Source organism: Oncorhynchus kisutch, linkage group LG28 (genome assembly GCF_002021735.2).
Source record: "Oncorhynchus kisutch isolate 150728-3 linkage group LG28, Okis_V2, whole genome shotgun sequence".
Classification (NCBI taxonomy): Eukaryota; Metazoa; Chordata; class Actinopteri; order Salmoniformes; family Salmonidae; genus Oncorhynchus; species Oncorhynchus kisutch.
In genome coordinates this window covers 42,894,441-42,915,165 of record NC_034201.2, presented here as the reverse complement: position 1 = coordinate 42,915,165, position 20,725 = coordinate 42,894,441, and the positions used below count along the sequence as shown (strand labels likewise).

The window sequence follows — 20,725 nt, the reverse complement described above, 5'->3', positions numbered from 1 at the left end:
GTATATAGCCTCCACACTGACTAGGTACCGGTACCTCCTGTATATAGCCTCCACACTGACTAGGTACCGGTACCTCCTGTATATAGCCTCCACACTGACTAGGTACCGGTACCTCCTGTATATAGCCTCCACATTGACTCGGTACCGGTACCTCCTGTATATAGCCTCCACATTGACTAGGTACCGGTACCTCCTGTATATAGCCTCCACACTGACTAGGTACCAGTACCTCCTGTATATAGCCTCCACACTGACTAGGTACTGGTACCTCCTGTATATAGCCTCCACACTGACTAGGTACCGGTACCTCCTGTATATAGCCTCCACACTGACTAGGTACCGGTACCTCCTGTATATAGCCTCCACACTGACTAGGTACTGGTACCTCCTGTATATAGCCTCCACACTGACTAGGTACCGGTACCTCCTGTATATAGCCTCCACACTGACTAGGTACCGGTACCTCCTGTATATAGCCTCCACACTGACTAGGTACCGGTACCTCCTGTATATAGCCTCCACACTGACTAGGTACCGGTACCTCCTGTATATAGCCTCCACACTGACTAGGTACCGGTACCTCCTGTATATAGCCTCCACATTGACTCGGTACCGGTACCTCCCGTATATAGCCTCCACATTGACTCGGTACCGGTACCTCCTGTATATAGCCTCCACACTGACTAGGCACCGGTACCTCCTGTATATAGCCTCCACACTGACTAGGTACCGGTACCTCCTGTATATAGCCTCCACACTGACTAGGTACCGGTACCTCCTGTATATAGCCTCCACACTGACTAGGTACCGGTACCTCCTGTATATAACCTCCACACTGACTAGGTACCGGTACCTCCTGTATATAGCCTCCACACTGACTAGGTACCGGTACCTCCTGTATATAGCCTCCACATTGACTCGGTACCGGTACCTCCTGTATATAGCCTCCACATTGACTCGGTACCGGTACCTCCTGTATATAGCCTCCACACTGACTAGGTACCGGTACCTCCTGTATATAGCCTCCACACTGACTAGGTACCGGTACCTCCTGTATATAGCCTCCACACTGACTAGGTACCGGTACCTCCTGTATATAGCCTCCACACTGACTAGGTACCGGTACCTCCTGTATATAGCCTCCACATTGTTATTTTATTGTGTTACTTAAAAAAAAAAAATTTGACTTTAGTTTATTTTTATTTATTTTTTCTTAACTTGTTGGTTAAGATCTTGTAAGTAATAATTTCACGGTAAAGGCTACACCCGTTGTATTCATGCTTCACAATGGATTTATTTCTAGGCTATAGCCTTGATAATAATTGAAATAATATAGCCTTAAGAATTCATTTTCGTTCCTTCTTAGGCTCCCTGTCTGGCTCCCTGTCTGGCTCCCTGTCTGGCTCCCTGTCTGGCTTCCTGTCTGGCTCCCTGTCTGGCTTCCTGTCTGGCTTCCTGTCTGGCTCCCTGTCTGGCTCCCTGTCTGGCTTCCTGTCTGGCTTCCTGTCTGGCTTCCTGTCTGGCTCCCTGTCTGGCTTCCTGTCTGGCTTCCTGTCTGGCTTCCTGTCTGGCTCCCTGTCTGGCTTCCTGTCTGGCTTCCTGTCTGGCTCCCTGTCTGGCTTCCTGTCTGGCTTCCTGTCTGGCTTCCTGTCTGGCTTCCTGTCTGGCTCCCTGTCTGGCTCCTGACCTATATATGCTGTTTAATATGTAGCCTATTTGAAATGATGAGCGCTTCTTACATTTACCTTTTCATGTTTACAATGCTTCAAAACCAAAGGGTAGGTCCAGGTAGTCAAGAAAAATTGTTTGGTGTTGGTTAAATTGTGATTTTAATTGATGGAGCGAATTTTGGAGCGGTAGCTTTTTTTCTGTGAAGCGCAGAGAGGTTTTTAATGGAGCTGTTGGAAAAGACGTGAAGCGCAACTCTGCTCACATACTCTGCTGGCATAAGTATACCTTCCGGAATGATACATACTCTGCTGGCATAAGTATACCTTCCGGAATGATACATACTCTGCTGGCATAAGTATACCATCCGGAATGATACATACTCTGCTGGCATAAGTATACCTTCCGGAATAATACATACTCTGCTGGCATAAGTATACCTTCCGGAATGATACATACTCTGCTGGCATAAGTATACCTTCCGGAATGATACATACTCTGCTGGCATAAGTATACCTTCCGGAATGATACATACTCTGCTGGCATAAGTATACCTTCCGGAATAATACATACTCTGCTGGCATAAGTATACCTTCCGGAATGATACATACTCTGCTGGCATAAGTATACCTTCCGGAATAATACATACTCTGCTGGCATAAGTATACCTTCCGGAATAATACATACTCTGCTGGCATAAGTATACCTTCCGGAATGATACATACTCTGCTGGCATAAGTATACCTTCCGGAATGATACATACTCTGCTGGCATAAGTATACCTTCCGGAATGATACATACTCTGCTGGCATAAGTATACCTTCCGGAATGATACATACTCTGCTGGCATAAGTATACCTTCCGGAATGATACATACTCTGCTGGCATAAGTATACCTTCCGGAATGTCAAGTTCACAGAGCAACTGTCAACAATGGAGAAATGATGTGACCTCCTTTAACATACATCAATACCACACAGGATATAACAAACAGTGTTTTCCCCCCAAAAACACATGGAATCACCTGAAGCCACAGACAACTGCACATGGTGGTCTGTCGACCCATGTGAATGACAGCTGGCTCAGATCCTGTAAAGAGGGCTCCGCCTCTAAGACAGGCTGGCAGCCAACAGAAGGCGTACGTGTAATCAAATAACCATGGCGATGCCTTGGCGACAGACTACTCACACAGATGATGCGGCTCGGGGAGCCGATGCTGGACCCAGGGGGAGATACGGAGGCCTCCGAGGTACGTCTGAACTGTGGGAACACGCACACACACGCACGCATGCACGCACACACACACACACACACGTCAGAGTGAGCCTGCAGAGGTCAGACTTCGGCTAAGGGAGACAAAACACTGACAGAGGATAACTTGGATCAACAACACCCCAGCATTACCTCAGATCCTCTCCCTACAGCGACTCTGCTCTATCCAATACTTCAACACACAACAACAGGAAGAAGAGGGATTGAGTAGAGACTAAACTGGAGGAGTTTCTAGGAGGACATAGTAGTGTAGTACCGGTGGGGCTCTATGGTTGACCAGGTCAAGGTGTTGTAACAGTCTGGGAAATGCAATAGCACTGCATCTCAGTGCAGGAGGCGTCACTACAGACACCCTGGTTCGAATCCAGGCTGTATCACAACCGGCCGTGATTGGGAGTCCCGTAGGGTAGTGCACAATTGGCCCAGCGTCATCCGGTGTAGGCCGTCATTGTAAATACAAATTTGTTCTTAACTGACTTACCTAGTTAAATAAAAGTTAAATAATTTTTTTTTTTATAAAATAAAAAAAATACTCACTCTGAGTTTCTTCTCCAATCGAGCTGCTTGTTTACACACAGGATGCCACACCTCGCAACCTGTTGCAAAGACACACCCACAGTCAAACATACTGTTTTTCAAAAAGAACTTGACATTCATTCCTCTCTACAGGATGGCTACTACAGTTACAATACTGTAAAACCACTGGGGTGCTGTTTATTATCGGGGAAAGGAGAGGAAGGCCACATTTCTCAGTGTTTCTACTGCGCTTCAGTAACTTCTTAGCACACAACAATCAAACGCATGTGTCTGTAGATCAGCACTTCTCAACAACAGCCATACATCTAAGATGACAGAGTAAGTGTTATATCTGAGAGAGGCTTGGAGTCTGTCAGTCTGTCTGTCTGTCCAGCTTCCTCCCTCCCTCCCTCCCTCCCTCCCTCGCGCACACACACACACACACACACACACACACACACACACACACACACACACACACACACACACACACACACACACACACACACACACACACACACACACACACACACACACACACACACACACAGGGAGATTAAAAGGTGATTCTATTTCTCCTGGTAGGGGTGGAAACACTAAACCACTAATGTCATGCTGCTCCTCAGTGCTCCTCAGTACTCCTCAGTGCTCCTCAGCGCTCCTCAGTACTCCTCAGTGCTCCTCAGTACTCCTCAGTACTCCTCAGTGCTCCTCAGTGCTCCTCAGCGCTCCTCAGCGCTCCTCAGTGCTCCTCAGTACTCCTCAGTGCTCCACAGTACTCCTCAGTGCTCCTCAGTACTCCTCAGTGCTCCTCAGTACTCCTCAGTACTCCTCAGTGCTCCTCAGCGCTCCTCCGCACTCCTCAGTAATCCTCAGCACTCCTCAGTACTCCTCAGTGCTCCACAGTGCTCCTCAGTGTTCCTCAGTGCTCCACAGTGCTCCACAGTGCTCCTCAGTGTTCCTCAGTGCTCCACAGTGCTCCACAGCGCTCCACAGCGCTCCACAGTGCTCCACAGCGCTCCACAGCGCTCCACAGTGCTCCTCAGCACTCCTCAGCGCTCCATAGTGCTCCACAGTGCTCCTCAGCACTCCTCAGCGCTCCATAGTGCTCCATAGCGCTCCTCACTGCTCTTCAGCGCATAGTAACAGATAATGATAATGACAGAGAAGCAGCAACAGCCTGGATATCATACATCCTGCAGGTTCCCCAGGCTGTAGGTTGATACACAACTGTACTGTACGTTGTACAGTCTATCTTTTTAAAAGTGTGTAAATTGTAAAGTATTTTGTCTGTAATGTCTTTTCATTACGTGTCGGACCCCAGTAAGACTAGCTGTCGTCAATTGCCTCGGCTAATTGGGATCCTAATAAATAAATAAACATCTGATCTGTCTGAGATACCTCCTGGATACCATGTTCCAACCATAGCCTATAAGAGCCTGGGAGGTAGCCTATAAGAACCTGGGAGGTAGCCTATAACAGAGCCTGGGAGGTAGCCTATAAGAACCTGGGAGGTAGCCTATAAGAACCTGGGAGGTAGCCTATAAGAACCTGGGAGGTAGCCTATAACAGAGCCTGGGAGGTAGCCTATAAGAACCTGGGAGGTAGCCTATAACAGAGCCTGGGAGGTAGCCTATAATAGAACCTGGGAGGTAGAATGTAATAGAACCTGGGAGGTAGCCTATAACAGAACCTGGGAGGTAACCTATAACAGAACCTGGGAGGTAGCCTATAATAGAACCTGGGAGGTCGAATGTAATAGAACCTGGGAGGTAGAATGTAATAGAACCTGGGAGGTAGCCTATAACAGAGCCTGGGAGGTAACCTATAACAGAACCTGGGAGGTAGCCTATAACAGACCCTGGGAGGTAGCCTATAACAGACCCTGGGAGGTAGCCTATAACAGAACCTGGGAGGTAGCCTATAACAGACCCTGGGAGGTAGCCTATAACAGACCCTGGGAGGTAGCCTATAACAGAACCTGGGAGGTAGCCTATAACAGAACCTGGGAGGTAGCCTATAACAGAGCCTGGGAGGTAGCCTATAACAGAGCCTGGGAAGTAGCCTATAACAGAGCCTGGGAGGTAGCCTATAACAGACCCTGGGAGGTAGCCTATAACAGAGCCTGGGAGGTAGCCTATAACAGAACCTGTGAGGTAGCCTAGGCAGAAATAAATCAGAACAAAAGCTCTGTAGGATCTCTACTTTTAACAACATGCCACTTCTCATCCCAGCCATGCAACGTGTTGGATTGATTCACTGGCCTTTGTTACGTGGCTGGTAATTGAGTGGCTCCCTAGAGCCCCGATCACTCAGCCCTCCTTGAGGTCCCCCTCATAAATTAACCTTGGGGGCTGTGTGTTCCTATGCTATAACATGCTGCTAATGTTGAGTGTTAGAGAGTAGCATTTATTTAATATTTAGACATATTGAAGACATATTGAGACCTAGAGCTCTTTTTCAAATGCTTCCTGTATAATACGACACATGATATCCAATATATACACTGAGCACAGCAAACATTAAGAACACCTCCCTAAAATTGAGTCGCCCCCCTGTGGATGATGTGGAGTAGCATGTTGATGATGTGGAGTAGCATGTTGATGATAGGGAGTAGCATGTTGATTATGGGGAGTAGCATGTTGATGATGTGGAGTAGCATGTTGATGATGTGGAGTAGCATGTTGATGATAGGGAGTAGCATGTTGATGATGTGGAGTAGCATGTTGATGATAGGGAGTAGCATGTTGATGATGTGGAGTAGCATGTTGATGATGTGGAGTAGCATGTTGATGATAGGGAGTAGCATGTTGATTATGGGGAGTAGCATGTTGATGATGTGGAGTAGCATGTTGATGATGTGGAGTAGCATGTTGATGATAGGGAGTAGCATGTTGATGATGTGGAGTAGCATGTTGATTATGTGGAGTAGCATGTTGATGATGTGGAGTAGCATGTTGATGATAGGGAGTAGCATGTTGATTATGGGGAGTAGCATGTTGATGATAGGGAGTAGCATGTTGATGATGTGGAGTAGCATGTTGATGATAGGGAGTAGCATGTTGATGATGTGGAGTAGCATGTTGATGATGTGGAGTAGCATGTTGATGATAGGGAGTAGCATGTTGATTATGGGGAGTAGCATGTTGATGATGTGGAGTAGCATGTTGATGATAGGGAGTAGCATGTTGATGATGGGGAGTAGCATGTTGATGATGTGGAGTAGCATGTTGATGATAGGGAGTAGCATGTTGATGATGTGGAGTAGCATGTTGATGATGTGGAGTAGCATGTTGATTATGTGGAGTAGCATGTTGATGATGTGGAGTAGCATGTTGATGATAGGGAGTAGCATGTTGATTATGTGGAGTAGCATGTTGATGATGTGGAGTAGCATGTTGATGATGTGGAGTAGCATGTTGATGATGTGGAGTAGCATGTTGATGATAGGGAGTAGCATGTTAATGATGTGGAGTAGCATGTTGATGATGTGGAGTAGCATGTTGATGATGTGGAGTAGCATGTTGATGATGTGGAGTAGCATGTTGATTATGTGAAGTAGCATGTTGATGATGTGGAGTAGAATGGTTTAGCATTGTCTGAACCCTGGAAGTGTCCCTGTCGCGGTGTTCCTATGCCCTACATAGTGCACTACTTTTGACCATAGGTCTCTGGTCAATAGTAGTGCACTATATAGGGATTAGGGTGCAATAGACCTCTGGTCAAAGTAGTGCACTATATAGGGATTAGGGTGCCATAGACCTCTGGTCAAAGTAGTGCACTATATAGGGATTAGGGTGCCATAGATCCCTGGTCAAAGTAGTACACTATATAGGGATTAGGGTGCCATTTGATGGAGCTGATCGGTGATGAGAAGCCAGCAGACCACTTCTTCACAGCTATATTGAGTGGCCATCAGAGGCTCTGTAGAATAGACAGTTAAGGCCAGTCTATTCAATGATGTACAGTACAGCTGTGATCAATAATGGTGGGAGACTGTTTATAGAACTGCCATAATTCAAAGTAATGACAGGCCAGGGCCCTGCTGAGCAGTAGTCTGAACCTCCCTCTGAGGAGTCTGTCCTGGTCATCCAATACTGACTTCTGGAAGTACATGGTGGTTGGGCATCCTCCACTGCTAATTCATTAGCGATCAATCGCATTGGACCAATGTCACCAAGAGCAAATTACCACCGTATGACTGCATAAGCGAATAGGACTCACCATCGAAGTGCATTGTGGGTCAAAGTAAATGATACAATACATCGAAAATATAATTATTAAAATACTTATATAATTTGTATATGACTAATTATTTAATGATGGTGTTATCATCAACAGGAAGAGAGCCTTACTCACCTGTCAGGTACATCTCCTCTCCTTCTGTAAATATCATGAGACAGCGAGCACAACGGGCACAGGTGGGGTGGTAGTGCTTTCCCCCTGCCTGAGAGGAAGAGAGGAGAGAAGAGTGAGAGAGAGAGAGAGAGAGGCAACGAGGGTGGGGGAGAGAGGGAGGTATGGTGAGATAGAGAGAGAGAGAGAGAGAGAGAAAGAGAGAGAGGCAACGAGGGTGGGGGAGAGAGGGAGGTATGGTGAGATAGAGAGAGAGAGTGAGAGAGAGAGAGGCAACGAGGGTGGGGGAGAGAGGGAGGTATGGCGAGATAGAGAGAGAAGGAAAGAGAAAGAGAGAGAGGGGGGGAGGGAGGGAGGGAGAGAGAGAGAGAGAGAGAGTGAGAGAGAGAGAGAGAGAGAGAGCGAAGGAAAGTAAAAGAGAGAGAGAGAGAGAGAGAGAGAGAGAGAGAGAGAGAGAGAGAGAGAGAGAGAGAGAGAGAGAGAGAGAGAGGGGGGGGGGGGGGGGAGGGGGGGAGGGAGAGAGAGAGAGAGAGAGAGAGAGAGAGAGAGAGAGAGAGAGAGAGAGAGAGAGGAAGTGAGGGAGCGAGAGCAAGTGAAAGAGAACATGATTGGGAGTGGATTGCAGAATATATAAGATGGAAACAGAGAAAGAGAGAAGAGACATGCAAGTGATGGCTGCTACTCAGATACAAGTGATGTCTGCTACTCAGATAGAAGTGATGGCTGCTACTCAGATACAAGTGATGGCTGCTACTCAGATACAAGTGATGGCTGCTACTCCGATACAAGTGATGGCTGCTACTCAGATACAAGTGATGGCTGCTACTCCGATACAAGTGATGGCTGCTACTCAGATACAAGTGATGGCTGCTACTCCGATAGATGTGATGGCTGCTATTCAGATACAAGTGATGGCTGCTACTCAGATACAAGTGATGGCTGCTACTCAGATACAAGTGATGGCTGCTACTCAGATACAAGTGATGGCTGCTACTCCGATACAAGTGATGGCTGCTACTCCGATACAAGTGATGGCTGCTACTCAGATACAAGTGATGGCTGCTACTCAGATACAATCCCAGTAATAGGCCAATCATTCCAATTCCGCTCTCTTTCAATTCCGCATTTCATAATCACTCAGTGATTTAGTCAGTTTTAATGAGACAATGTGTGTCCCAGCTGTGCCTTTCACAACATGTTACACCCCCCCCACACACACATACACCCCCCCCCCCCCCCCCCACACACACACACACACACACACACACACACACACACACACACACACACACACACACACACACACACACACACACACACACACACACACACACACACACACACACACACACACACACACACACACACTCCAGTAAAGCTGTCAGATTCAAATTTCACAGCCTTCTCATAGAAAATGACATAGGAAATGACAACCCCTTTTGGGTTCCATGTAGAACCCTCTGTGGAAAGGATTCTACATTGAACCCAAAATGGTTCTACTTGGAACCAAAAGGCTTCTACATTGAACCAGAAAGCTTCAAAGGGTTCTCCTATGGGGACAGTCGAAGAACCCTTTTAGGTTCTACATAGTATCTTTTCTTTTCCCGAAGGATGTACAGTTGAGAAAAAGACTAAATGAGCAGCATCCACATATCCACACGTCTCTTAAGGGAGTGAAATGATTCTGGATGGATTCAAGCCGTGAGAGAAATATGTTTCATAACATCAATCATCAGAATTTTTTTATTATAGCTACAGATGAAACAGCTACAGCTACAACAGCTACAGGTGAAACAGCTACAGGTGAAACAGCTACAGGTGAAACAGCTACAGGTGAAACAGCTACAGATGAAACAGCTACAGGTGAAACAGCTACAGGTAAAACAGCTACAGGTGAAACAGCTACAGGTGAAACAGCTACAGATGAAACAGCTACAGGTGAAACAGCTACAGGTAAAACAGCTACAGGTGAAACAGCTACAGGTGAAACAGCTACAGGTGAAACAGCTACAGGTGAAACAGCTACAGCTACAACAGCTACAGGTGAAACAGCTACAGGTGAAACAGCTACAGCTACAACAGCTACAGGTGAAACAGCTACAGGTAAAACAGCTACAGGTGAAACAGCTACAGGTGAAACAGCTACAGGTGAAACAGCTACAGCTACAACAGCTACAGGTGAAACAGCTACAGGTGAAACAGCTACAGGTGAAACAGCTACAGCTACAACAGCTACAGGTGAAACAGCTACAGCTACAACAGCTACAGGTGAAACAGCTACAGGTAAAACAGCTACAGGTGAAACAGCTACAGGTGAAACAGCTACAGGTGAAACAGCTACAGCTACAACAGCTACAGGTGAAACAGCTACAGGTGAAACAGCTACAGGTGAAACAGCTACAGGTGAAACAGCTACAGGTGAAACAACTACAGCTACAACAGCTACAGGTGAAACAGCTACAGGTGAAACAGCTACAGGTGAAACAGCTACAGGTGAAACAGCTAAAGGTGAAACAGCTACAGGTGAAACAGCTACAGGTGAAACAGCTAAAGGTGAAACAGCTACAGCTACAACAGCTACAGGTGAAACAGCTACAGGTGAAACAGCTACAGGTGAAACAGCTACAGGTGAAACAGCTACAGGTACAACAGCTACAGCTACAACAGCTACAGGTGAAACAGCTACAGCTACAACAGCTACAGGTGAAACAGCTACAGGTGAAACAGCTACACGTGAAACAGCTACAGGTGAAACAGCTACATGTGAAACAGCTACAGGTACAACAGCTACAGCTACAACAGCTACAGGTGAAACAGCTACAGCTACAACAGCTACAGGTGAAACAGCTACAGGTGAAACAGCTACAGGTGAAACATCTACAGCTACAACAGCTACAGGTGAAACAGCTACAGGTGAAACAGCTACAGGTGAAACAGCTACAGGTGAAACAGCTACAGGTGAAACAGCTACAGCTACAACAGCTACAGGTAAAACAGCTACAGCTACAACAGCTACAGGTGAAACAGCTACAGCTACAACAGCTACAGGTGAAACAGCTACAGGTGAAACAGCTACAGGTGAAACAGCTACAGGTGAAACAGCTACAGCTACAACAGCTACAGGTGAAACAGCTACAGGTGAAACAGCTAAAGGTGAAACAGCTACAGGTGAAACAGCTACAGGTGAAACAGCTACAGGTAAAACAGCTACAGGTGAAACAGTTAGTTCTCACACCACAAATAGCTAGATAGCAGGACAGCCAGTTGAGTCATCTTGGATCATTTGGGTTCAATCCATCTTTGTTAACAGTATGTGTGATGAATGTGAAGCTTCTGAATGTCTTCCACTAAATCGCATGTCTCCCTCTCTCTGTCTGCTTGTCTTTCTGTCTCTGCCGGTCTCTCTCTGTATGTGTGTGTTATGTTGTCCCACCTTCAGGTGCAGGTGCTGTCAGAGGCCCTTCATGACAGCACATTAAAAACCTGCCTATTTATAGACCCTGATAGTATGCAGTCTGAATACGTTTTCTCTTTTGTCTGCACTCAGCACATTCAAAGAGCCTGGATTGATTTCAACTCAGCAGCACGAACCACACGTATTGAGATTATGGCCTGTAATGTAGAAGACTATTCATATTTCATAGGGATGCTGGTCCATGTTGACTACAATGCCTCCCATAGTTGTATCAAGTTGGCTGGATGTCCTTTGGCAGGCAGGCCGGCAGGAAGACAGACAGAGACAGACAGGCAGACAGGCAGAGACAGACAGAGAGAAAGAGAGAGAGAGACAGACAAACAGGCAGAGAGAGACAGACAAGCAGACAGAAAGAGAAAGAGACAGGCAGACAGAAAGACAGGCAGAGACGGAGAGAAAAAGAGAGAGAGGCAGACAGACAGACAGACAGACAGACAGGCAGAGACGGAGAGAAAAAGACAGACAGGCAGACAGACAGACAGACAGACTCACCTCCAGCACTCTGCCACTGATGTATCTGTTACACGTCACACACTGGATGCCAAACTGGGTGTGGTAGTCAGTCTCACAGTATGGAATACCATCCCTGAGAACACACACACACACACACACACACACACACACACACACACACACACACACACACACACACACACACACACACACACACACACACACACACACACACACACACACACACACATACACACACACACACACACACACACACACACACACACACACACACACACACACACACACACACACACACACACACACACACACACACAAACAGTCAGTAGCTAGTTTCTTGTCAATCAGAGTCAAAAGACAAAATAATAACAGATACTAGCATGGATACATGGATGCCATGTCTGTGGAGTAGCATGGATACATGGATGGCATGTCTGTGAGTAGCATAGATACAGTGGAGCAAAAAAGTATTTAGTCAGCCACCAATTGTGCAAGTTCTCCCACTTAAAAAGATGAGAGAGGCCTGTAATTTGCATCATAGGTACACTTCAACTATGACAGATAAAATGAGGGAAAAAAATCCAGAAAATCACATTGTAGGATTTTTTATGAATTTATTTTCGAATGATGGTGGAAAATAAGTATTTGGTCAATAACAAAAGTTTATCTCAATACTTTGTTATATACCCTTTGTTGGCAATGACAGAGGTCAAACAGTTTTCACACACTGTTGCTGGTATTTTGGCCCATTCCTCCATGCAGATCTCCCCTTGAGCAGTGATGTTTTGGGGCTGTTGCTGGGCAACACGGACTTTCAACTCCCTCCAAAGATTTTCTATGGGGTTGAGATCTGGAGACTGGCTAGGCCACTCCAAGACCTTGAAATGCTTCTTATGAAGCCACTCCTTCATTGCCCGGGTGGTGTGTTTGGGATCATTGTCATGCTGAAAGACCCAGCCACGTTTCACCTTCAATGCCCTTGCTGATGGTAGGCTTTGTTACTTTGGTCCCAGCTCTCTGCAGGTCATTCACTAGGTCCCCCCGTGTGGTTCTGGGATTTTTGCTCACCGTTCTTGTGATCATTTTGACCCCACGGGGTGAGATCTTGCGTGGAGCCCCAGATTATCAGTGGTCTTGTATGTCTTCCATTTCCTAATAATTGCTCCCACAGTTGATTTCTTCAAACCAAGCTGCTTACCTATTGCAGATTCAGTCTTCCCAGCTTGGTGCAGGTCTACATTTTTGTTTCTGGTGTCCTTTGACAGCTCTTTGGTCTTGGCCATAGTGGAGTTTGGAGTGTGACAGTTTGAGGTTGTGGACAGGTGTCTTTTATACTGATAACAAGTTCAAACAGGTGCCATTAATACAGGCAACAAGTGGAGGACAGAGGAGCCTCTTAAAGAAGGTCTGTGAGAGCCAGAAATCTTGCTGGTTTGTAGGTGACCAAATACTTATTTTCCACCATAATTTGCAAATAAATTCATTAAAAATCCTACAATTTGATTTTCTGGATTTTTTTCTTCAAATTTTGTCTGTCATAGTTGAAGTGTACCTATGATGCAAATTACAGGCCTCTCTCATCTTTTTAAGTGGGAGAACTTGCACAATTGGTGGCTGACTAAATACTTTTTTGCCCCACTGTACATGGATGGCATGTCTGTGGAGTAGCATGGATACATGAATGGCACTATACTACCACTACTACCACTATACTACTACTACTACTACTACTATACTACTAGTACGATACCATTACTACTATACAACTACTACTATTATATAAGTACTACTACAACTACTACTATACTATTAGTACTATACTACTAGTACTATGCTACTACTACTACTACTATACTGGTATTGTGATGTCACCACAGAGGTCACCTACTTGCTGATGTACTCCCCGGTCAGCACAGTGCCACAGGTCTGACACTTGAAGCAGCTGACATGCCACTGCTTCTCCAGGGCCAGGAGAGACTGGCCATGTTTGATCTCCTCCTTACAGCCTGCACAGTCTGGGAAGGAGGTAGAACAAGAAAAAGACAGAGAGAGAGAGAGAGAGAGAGAGAGAGAGAGAGAGAGAGAGAGAGAGAGAGAGAGAGAGGGAGAGAGAGAGAGAGAGAGAACAGAGAGAGAGAGAGAGAGAGAGAGAGAGAGAACAGAGAGAGAGAGAGAACAGAGAGAGAGAGAGAGAGAGAGAGAACAGAGAGAACAGAGAGAACAGCGAATGAAAATAGAAGAGGACAAGAGGGGACAAAATCCTACTCCTCCCCCCAGAGAGAGTGATGGAGAGTCCTACTCCTCCCCCCCAGAGAGAGTGATGGAGAGTCCTACTCCTCCCCCCCAGAGAGAGTGATGGAGAGTCCTACTCCCCCCCCCCCCCCCAGAGAGAGTGATGGAGAGTCCTACTCCTCCTCCCCAGAGAGAGTGATGGAGAGTCCTACTCCTTCCCCCCAGAGAGAGTGATGGAGAGTCCTACTCCTCCCCCCCAGAGAGAGTGATGGAGAGTCCTACTCCCCCCCCCCCCCCCCCAGAGAGAGTGATGGAGAGTCCTACTCCCCCCCCCAGAGAGAGTGATGGAGAGTCCTACTCCCCCCCTCCAGAGAGAGTGATGGAGAGTCCTACTCCTCCTCCCCAGATAGAGTGATGTAGAGTCCTACTCCCCCCCTCCAGAGAGAGTGATGGAGAGTCCTACTCCTCCTCCCCAGAGAGAGTGATGGAGAGTCCTACTCCCCCCCCCAGAGAGAGTGATGGAGAGTCCTACTCCCCCCCTCCAGAGAGAGTGATGGAGAGTCCTACTCCTCCTCCCCAGATAGAGTGATGTAGAGTCCTACTCCCCCCCTCCAGAGAGAGTGATGTAGAGTCCTACTCCTCCCCCCAGAGAGAGTGATGGAGAGTCCTACTCCTCCCCCCAGAGAGAGGGATGGAGAGTCCTACTCCCCCCCCAGAGAGAGGGATGGAGAGTACAACTCTCCCCCCCCAGAGAGAGTGACGGAGAGTCCTACTCCTCCCCCCAGAGAGAGTGATGATGGAGAGTCCTACTCCTCCCCTCAGAGAGAGGGATGGAGAGTCCTACTCCTCCCCCCAGAGAGAGTGATGGAGAGTCCTACTCCCCCCCAGAGAGAGTGATTGAGAGTCCTACTCCCCCCCCCAGAGAGAGGGATGGAGAGTCCTACTCCTCCCCCCCAGAGAGAGTGATGGAGAGTCCTACTCCTCCCCCCCAGAAAGAGGGATGGAGAGTCCTACTCCTCCCCCCCAGAGAGAGTGATGGAGAATCCTACCCCCCCCCCCAGAGAGAGGGATGGAGAGTCCTACTCCTCCCCCCAGAGAGAGTGATGGAGAGTCCTACTCCTCCCCCCCAGAGAGAGTGATGGAGAGTCCTACTCCCCCCCCCCAGAGAGAGTGATGGAGAGTCCTACTCCCCCCCCCCCCAGAGAGAGTGATGGAGAGTCCTACTCCTCCTCCCCAGAGAGAGTGATGGAGAGTCCTACTCCTCCCCCCCAGAGAGAGTGATGGAGAGTCCTACTCCCCCCCCCCAGAGAGAGTGATGGAGAGTCCTACTCCCCCCCCCCCAGAGAGAGTGATGGAGAGTCCTACTCCCCCCCTCCAGAGAGAGTGATGGAGAGTCCTACTCCTCCTCCACAGATAGAGTGATGTAGAGTCCTACTCCCCCCCTCCAGAGAGAGTGATGGAGAGTCCTACTCCTCCTCCCCAGAGAGAGTGATGGAGAGTCCTACTCCCCCCCTCAGAGAGAGTGATGGAGAGTCCTACTCCCCCCCTCCAGAGAGAGTGATGGAGAGTCCTACTCCTCCTCCCCAGATAGAGTGATGGAGAGTCCTACTCCCCCCCTCCAGAGAGAGTGATGTAGAGTCCTACTCCTCCCCCCAGAGAGAGTGATGGAGAGTCCTACTCCTCCTCCCCAGAGAGAGTGATGGAGAGTCCTACTCCTCCTCCCAAGATAGAGTGATGTAGAGTCCTACTCCCCCCTCCAGAGAGAGTGATGTAGAGTCCTACTCCTCCCCCCAGAGAGAGTGATGGAGAGTCCTACTCCTCCCCCCAGAGAGAGGGATGGAGAGTCCTACTCCTCCTCCCCAGAGAGAGTGATGGAGAGTCCTACTCCTCCTCCCCAGAGAGAGTGATGGAGAGTCCTACTCCCCCCCCCCCCAGAGAGAGTGATGGAGAGTCCTACTCCCCACCCCCAGAGAGAGTGATGGAGAGTCCTACTCCTCCTCCCCAGAGAGAGTGATGGAGAGTCCTACTCCTCCTCCCCAGATAGAGTGATGTAGTGTCCTACTCCCCCCCTCCAGAGAGAGTGATGTAGAGTCCTACTCCCCCCCTCCAGAGAGAGTGATGTAGAGTCCTACTCCTCCCCCCAGAGAGAGTGATGTAGAGTCCTACTCCCCCCCTCCAGAGAGAGTGATGTAGAGTCCTACTCCTCCCCCCAGAGAGAGTGATGGAGAGTCCTACTCCTCCCCCCAGAGAGAGGGATGGAGAGTCCTACTCCTCCTCCCCAGAGAGAGTGATGGAGAGTCCTACTCCTCCTCCCCAGAGAGAGTGATGGAGAGTCCTACTCCCCCCCCCCCAGAGAGAGTGATGGAGAGTCCTACTCCCCATCCCCAGAGAGAGTGATGGAGAGTCCTACTCCTCCTCCCCAGAGAGAGTGATGGAGAGTCCTACTCCTCCCCCCCAGAGAGAGTGATGGAGAGTCCTACTCCTCCCCCCCAGAGAGAGTGATGGAGAGTCCTACTCCCCCCCCCCCAGAGAGAGTGATGGAGAGTCCTACTCCCCCCCCCCCCAGAGAGAGTGATGGAGAGTCCTACTCCCCCCCTCCAGAGAGAGTGATGGAGAGTCCTACTCCTCCTCCCCAGATAGAGTGATGTAGAGTCCTACTCCCCCCCTCCAGAGAGAGTGATGGAGAGTCCTACTCCTCCTTCCCAGAGAGAGTGATGGAGAGTCCTACTCCCCCCCCAGAGAGAGTGATGGAGAGTCCTACTCCCCCCCTCCAGAGAGAGTGATGGAGAGTCCTACTCCTCCTCCCCAGATAGAGTGATGTAAAGTCCTACTCCCCCCCTCCAGAGAGAGTGATGTAGAGTCCTACTCCTCCCCCCAGAGAGAGTGATGGAGAGTCCTACTCCTCCTCCCCAGAGAGAGTGATGGAGAGTCCTACTCCTCCTCCCCAGATAGAGTGATGTAGAGTCCTACTCCCCCCCCTCCAGAGAGAGTGATGTAGAGTCCTACTCCTCCCCCCAGAGAGAGTGATGGAGAGTCCTACTCCTCCTCCCCAGAGAGAGTGATGGAGAGTCCTACTCCTCCTCCCCAGATAGAGTGATGTAGTGTCCTACTCCCCCCCTCCAGAGAGAGTGATGTAGAGTCCTACTCCCCCCCTCCAGAGAGAGTGATGTAGAGTCCTACTCCTCCCCCCAGAGAGAGTGATGTAGAGTCCTACTCCCCCCCTCCAGAGAGAGTGATGTAGAGTCCTACTCCTCCCCCCAGAGAGAGTGATGGAGAGTCCTACTCCTCCCCCCAGAGAGAGGGATGGAGAGTCCTACTCCCCCCCCCCCCAGAGAGAGGGATGGAGAGTCCTACTCCTCCCCGCAGAGAGAGTGATGGAGAGTCCTACTCCTCCCCCCAGAGAGAGGGATGGAGAGTCCTACTCCTCCTCCCCAGAGAGAGTGATGGAGAGTCCTTACTCCTCCTCCCCAGAGAGAGTGATGTAGAGTCCTACTCCTCCCCCCAGAGAGAGTGATGGAGAGTCCTACTCCTCCTCCCCAGAGAGAGTGATGGAGAGTCCTACTCCTCCTCCCCAGATAGAGTGATGTAGAGTCCTACTCCCCCCCTCCAGAGAGAGTGATGTAGAGTCCTACTCCCCCCCTCCAGAGAGAGTGATGGAGAGTCCTACTCCTCCCCCCAGAGAGAGTGATGTAGAGTCCTACTCCCCCCCTCCAGAGAGAGTGATGTAGAGTCCTACTCCTCCCCCCAGAGAGAGTGATGGAGAGTCCTACTCCTCCCCCCAGAGAGAGGGATGGAGAGTCCTACCCCCCCCCCCCCCAGAGAGAGGGATGGAGAGTACAACTCTCCCTCCAGAGAGAGTGATGGAGAGTCCTACTCCCCCCCCCCTCCAGAGAGAGTGATGGAGAGTCCTACTCCCCCCCCAGAGAGAGGGATGGAGAGTCCTACCCCCCCCCCCAGAGAGAGGGATGGAGAGTACAACTCTCCCCCCCAGAGAGAGTGATGGAGAGTCCTACTCCCCCCCCCCCCAGAGAGAGTGATGGAGAGTCCTACTCCCCCCCCCCTCCAGAGAGAGTGATGGAGAATCCTACTCCCCCCCCCCAGGGAGAGTGATGGAGAGTCCTACTCCCCCCCCCCCAGAGAGAGTGATGGAGAGTCCTACTCCCCCCCCCCCTCCAGAGAGAGTGATGGAGAGTCCTACTCCCCCCCCCAGAGAGAGTGATGAAGAGTCCTACTCCCCCCCCTCCAGAGAGAGTGATGGAGAGTCCTACTGATCTGAGAACTGTGGAGTGCTGCAGCCTTGTCCTACGGGACCATCACTGTGCTGAGTGAGGATTGTGATGTAACTTTAGTTGAGGTCCTGTGGTATAGATCCATTTCCCGGCCGTGTCATGTTGTGCGCCCAGTACGGAATTATATATATTTTTGTTTGTTTACCTAGCCGTGGATATGATCACATCCAACTTCAAATGCAGCTCATGCAAATTAACAGAACACATAATTAGATGGTTATATCATCTACAACATCTCAGATGTCATCAGACGATTGGTTACCGAGGAAGCTAGCAAGCCAGTGAGGTAAAATATCTGAAATAGAGCTTTGTAAAGCCAGGAAAGTATAATAGACTTGTAGAACATAGCAATAGCCGTCAGTCAGTGTGTTTTCATGGTCCCAACATCAGCGTAAAATATCTGCTACGGAGCTTTTTGATGTCGAGATGTCGAGACGTTCCAGTAATGCACACGGAACGTTCCAGTAATTACCGGAACGTGACGTTTGATGGTTAACAGAGAAGGAGCACGTGACCCTCTGATCTAGAGACTTACGGCTGGGTCCGTGGATCTTGACCGGCGCGTTGCTGACTAGCGAATGGGAGCACTGCTGACAGACACACTTCTTCCCACAGAAGGTCACCCTGTCTCCGATAGGGAAAGGCTTTCTGAAAAACAAGCCACAGGAAGACCTCAGACATGTATTCTGCTCAACCCGAAGCCTCAATAACACTGTATGTACACTGTGTGTAATGGTAGCTAACATTATTTTACACAACTACACATTTTGTGTTTTGTAATTTTGCATAAAGTATCAATGTAGCACATGAGAGAGTGAGATGACATCAGAGGCCTGGCTTCTATTCTACTCACATTAATACCGATTAGAGTGCAACTCTCCATGCAGACGCACGCACGCACGCTCGCACGCACGCACGCACGCACGCACGCACGCACGCACGCACGCACACACACACACACACACACACACACACACACACACACACACACACACACACACACACACACACACACACACAGTGGGTTTCCGTGGTAATATCCAGTGACAGGAAGGAAGGCTCACAGACATGATGGGCCTGTAGACAGATACTGTGTCCTGCTACAGAGCAAGCAGGCAGACAGGCAAGCAGGCAGGGGGATATCTGCTTGGCCACAGCAGCTTAACTGGGCCAGCAGGGGTGATCTTCAAGCTGTATATTGAAACCAACAGATCGGCTGTGTGACAAAATGGCAACCTATTCCCTACATAGTGCACTACTTGTGACCAGGACCCGTAGGCCCATTTGGGGTATGGACACAGATGCTGTTTTAAAAATACATATATATTTAAACTTTATTTAACTTGGCAAGTCAGTTAAGAACAAATTCGTATTCTTATAATGACGGCCTACACCGGCCAAGCGCTAACGACGCTGGCCCAATTGCGCGCCGACCCGACAGGACTTCCAATCATGGCCGGATGTGATACAGCCTGGAATCAAACCAGGGTCTGTAGTGTAGCCTCTAGCACTGAGATGCAGTGCCTTAGACCGCTGCGCCACTCGGGAGCCCATGCTAAAGAGGAGGCAGTATGTTATGAACAATAGATAGTAGTGTTAAACATTCTTCTGTCAGCAACACAGCATAGCCCTGCATATTGAGGTTTGGGAGAAGTCGGGGTGATCTGTGGTGGATGAGGAGTGTTTTAAGTGTGCTGACTACTGACTGCCCAGAACAGAATGTCTGCTCCTCTCCCACCATCAGCAGCTATGAGTCAGCATCTCTAGCAGGACAGGCAGCGATGGCAGGACCATCTGCGGTAAAGATTTGTGGCCCTTAAACCTGGACGACTCAGTACCAGCAGTCAATATAATGTATTGCTTCCCCTGTAACGGTTTTCTTGCGGTGAAGGAGAGGCGGACCAAAGCGCAGCGTGGTTATTTTGATTCATGTTTAATAAAGCTTCACATGAACAAACTAACAAAAACAACAACCGTGAAAACCCCAAACAGCCCTATCTGGTGCAAACACAGAGACAGGAACAATCACCCACCAACACACAGTGAAACCCTAAACAGCCCTATCTGGTGCAAACACAGAGACAGGAACAATCACCCACAAACACACAGTGAAACCCTAAACAGCCCTATCTGGTGCAAACACAGAGACAGGAACAATCACCCACAAACACACAGTGAAACCCAGGCTACCTAAGTATGATTCTCAATCAGAGACAACTAATGACACCTACCTCTGATTGAGAACCATACTAGGCCGAAACATAGAAATACCCAAATCATAGAAAAACAAACATAGACTGCCCACCCCAACTCACGCCCTGACCATACTAAATAATGACAAAACAAAGGAAATAAAGGTCAGAACGTGACATCCCCAGACACCTGATGGGGTTATATTCTCTATCACTTTGCAGATCACTGTCAAGCATCTTCCCAAATTACA

The 20,725-nt window shown here is 48.8% G+C and overlaps 1 protein-coding gene across 2 annotated transcripts in view; it reads right to left on the bottom strand.

The window, feature by feature from the left end:
* The window catches only part of LOC109873391 (actin-binding LIM protein 3-like), a 158,484-nt gene that overhangs the window by 39,329 nt on the left and 98,430 nt on the right, over positions 1-20,725 (bottom strand). For both annotated transcript variants that reach the window (XM_031808404.1, XM_031808405.1), the window contains exons 4-9: positions 18,818-18,930; positions 13,650-13,776; positions 11,780-11,873; positions 7,816-7,903; positions 3,478-3,536; positions 2,857-2,928 (exon numbers count right to left, since the gene is read on the bottom strand). In XM_031808404.1, the coding sequence (XP_031664264.1) occupies positions 2,857-2,928; positions 3,478-3,536; positions 7,816-7,903; positions 11,780-11,873; positions 13,650-13,776; positions 18,818-18,930 (553 nt within the window). The remainder of the gene's footprint in view (positions 1-2,856; positions 2,929-3,477; positions 3,537-7,815; positions 7,904-11,779; positions 11,874-13,649; positions 13,777-18,817; positions 18,931-20,725) is intronic.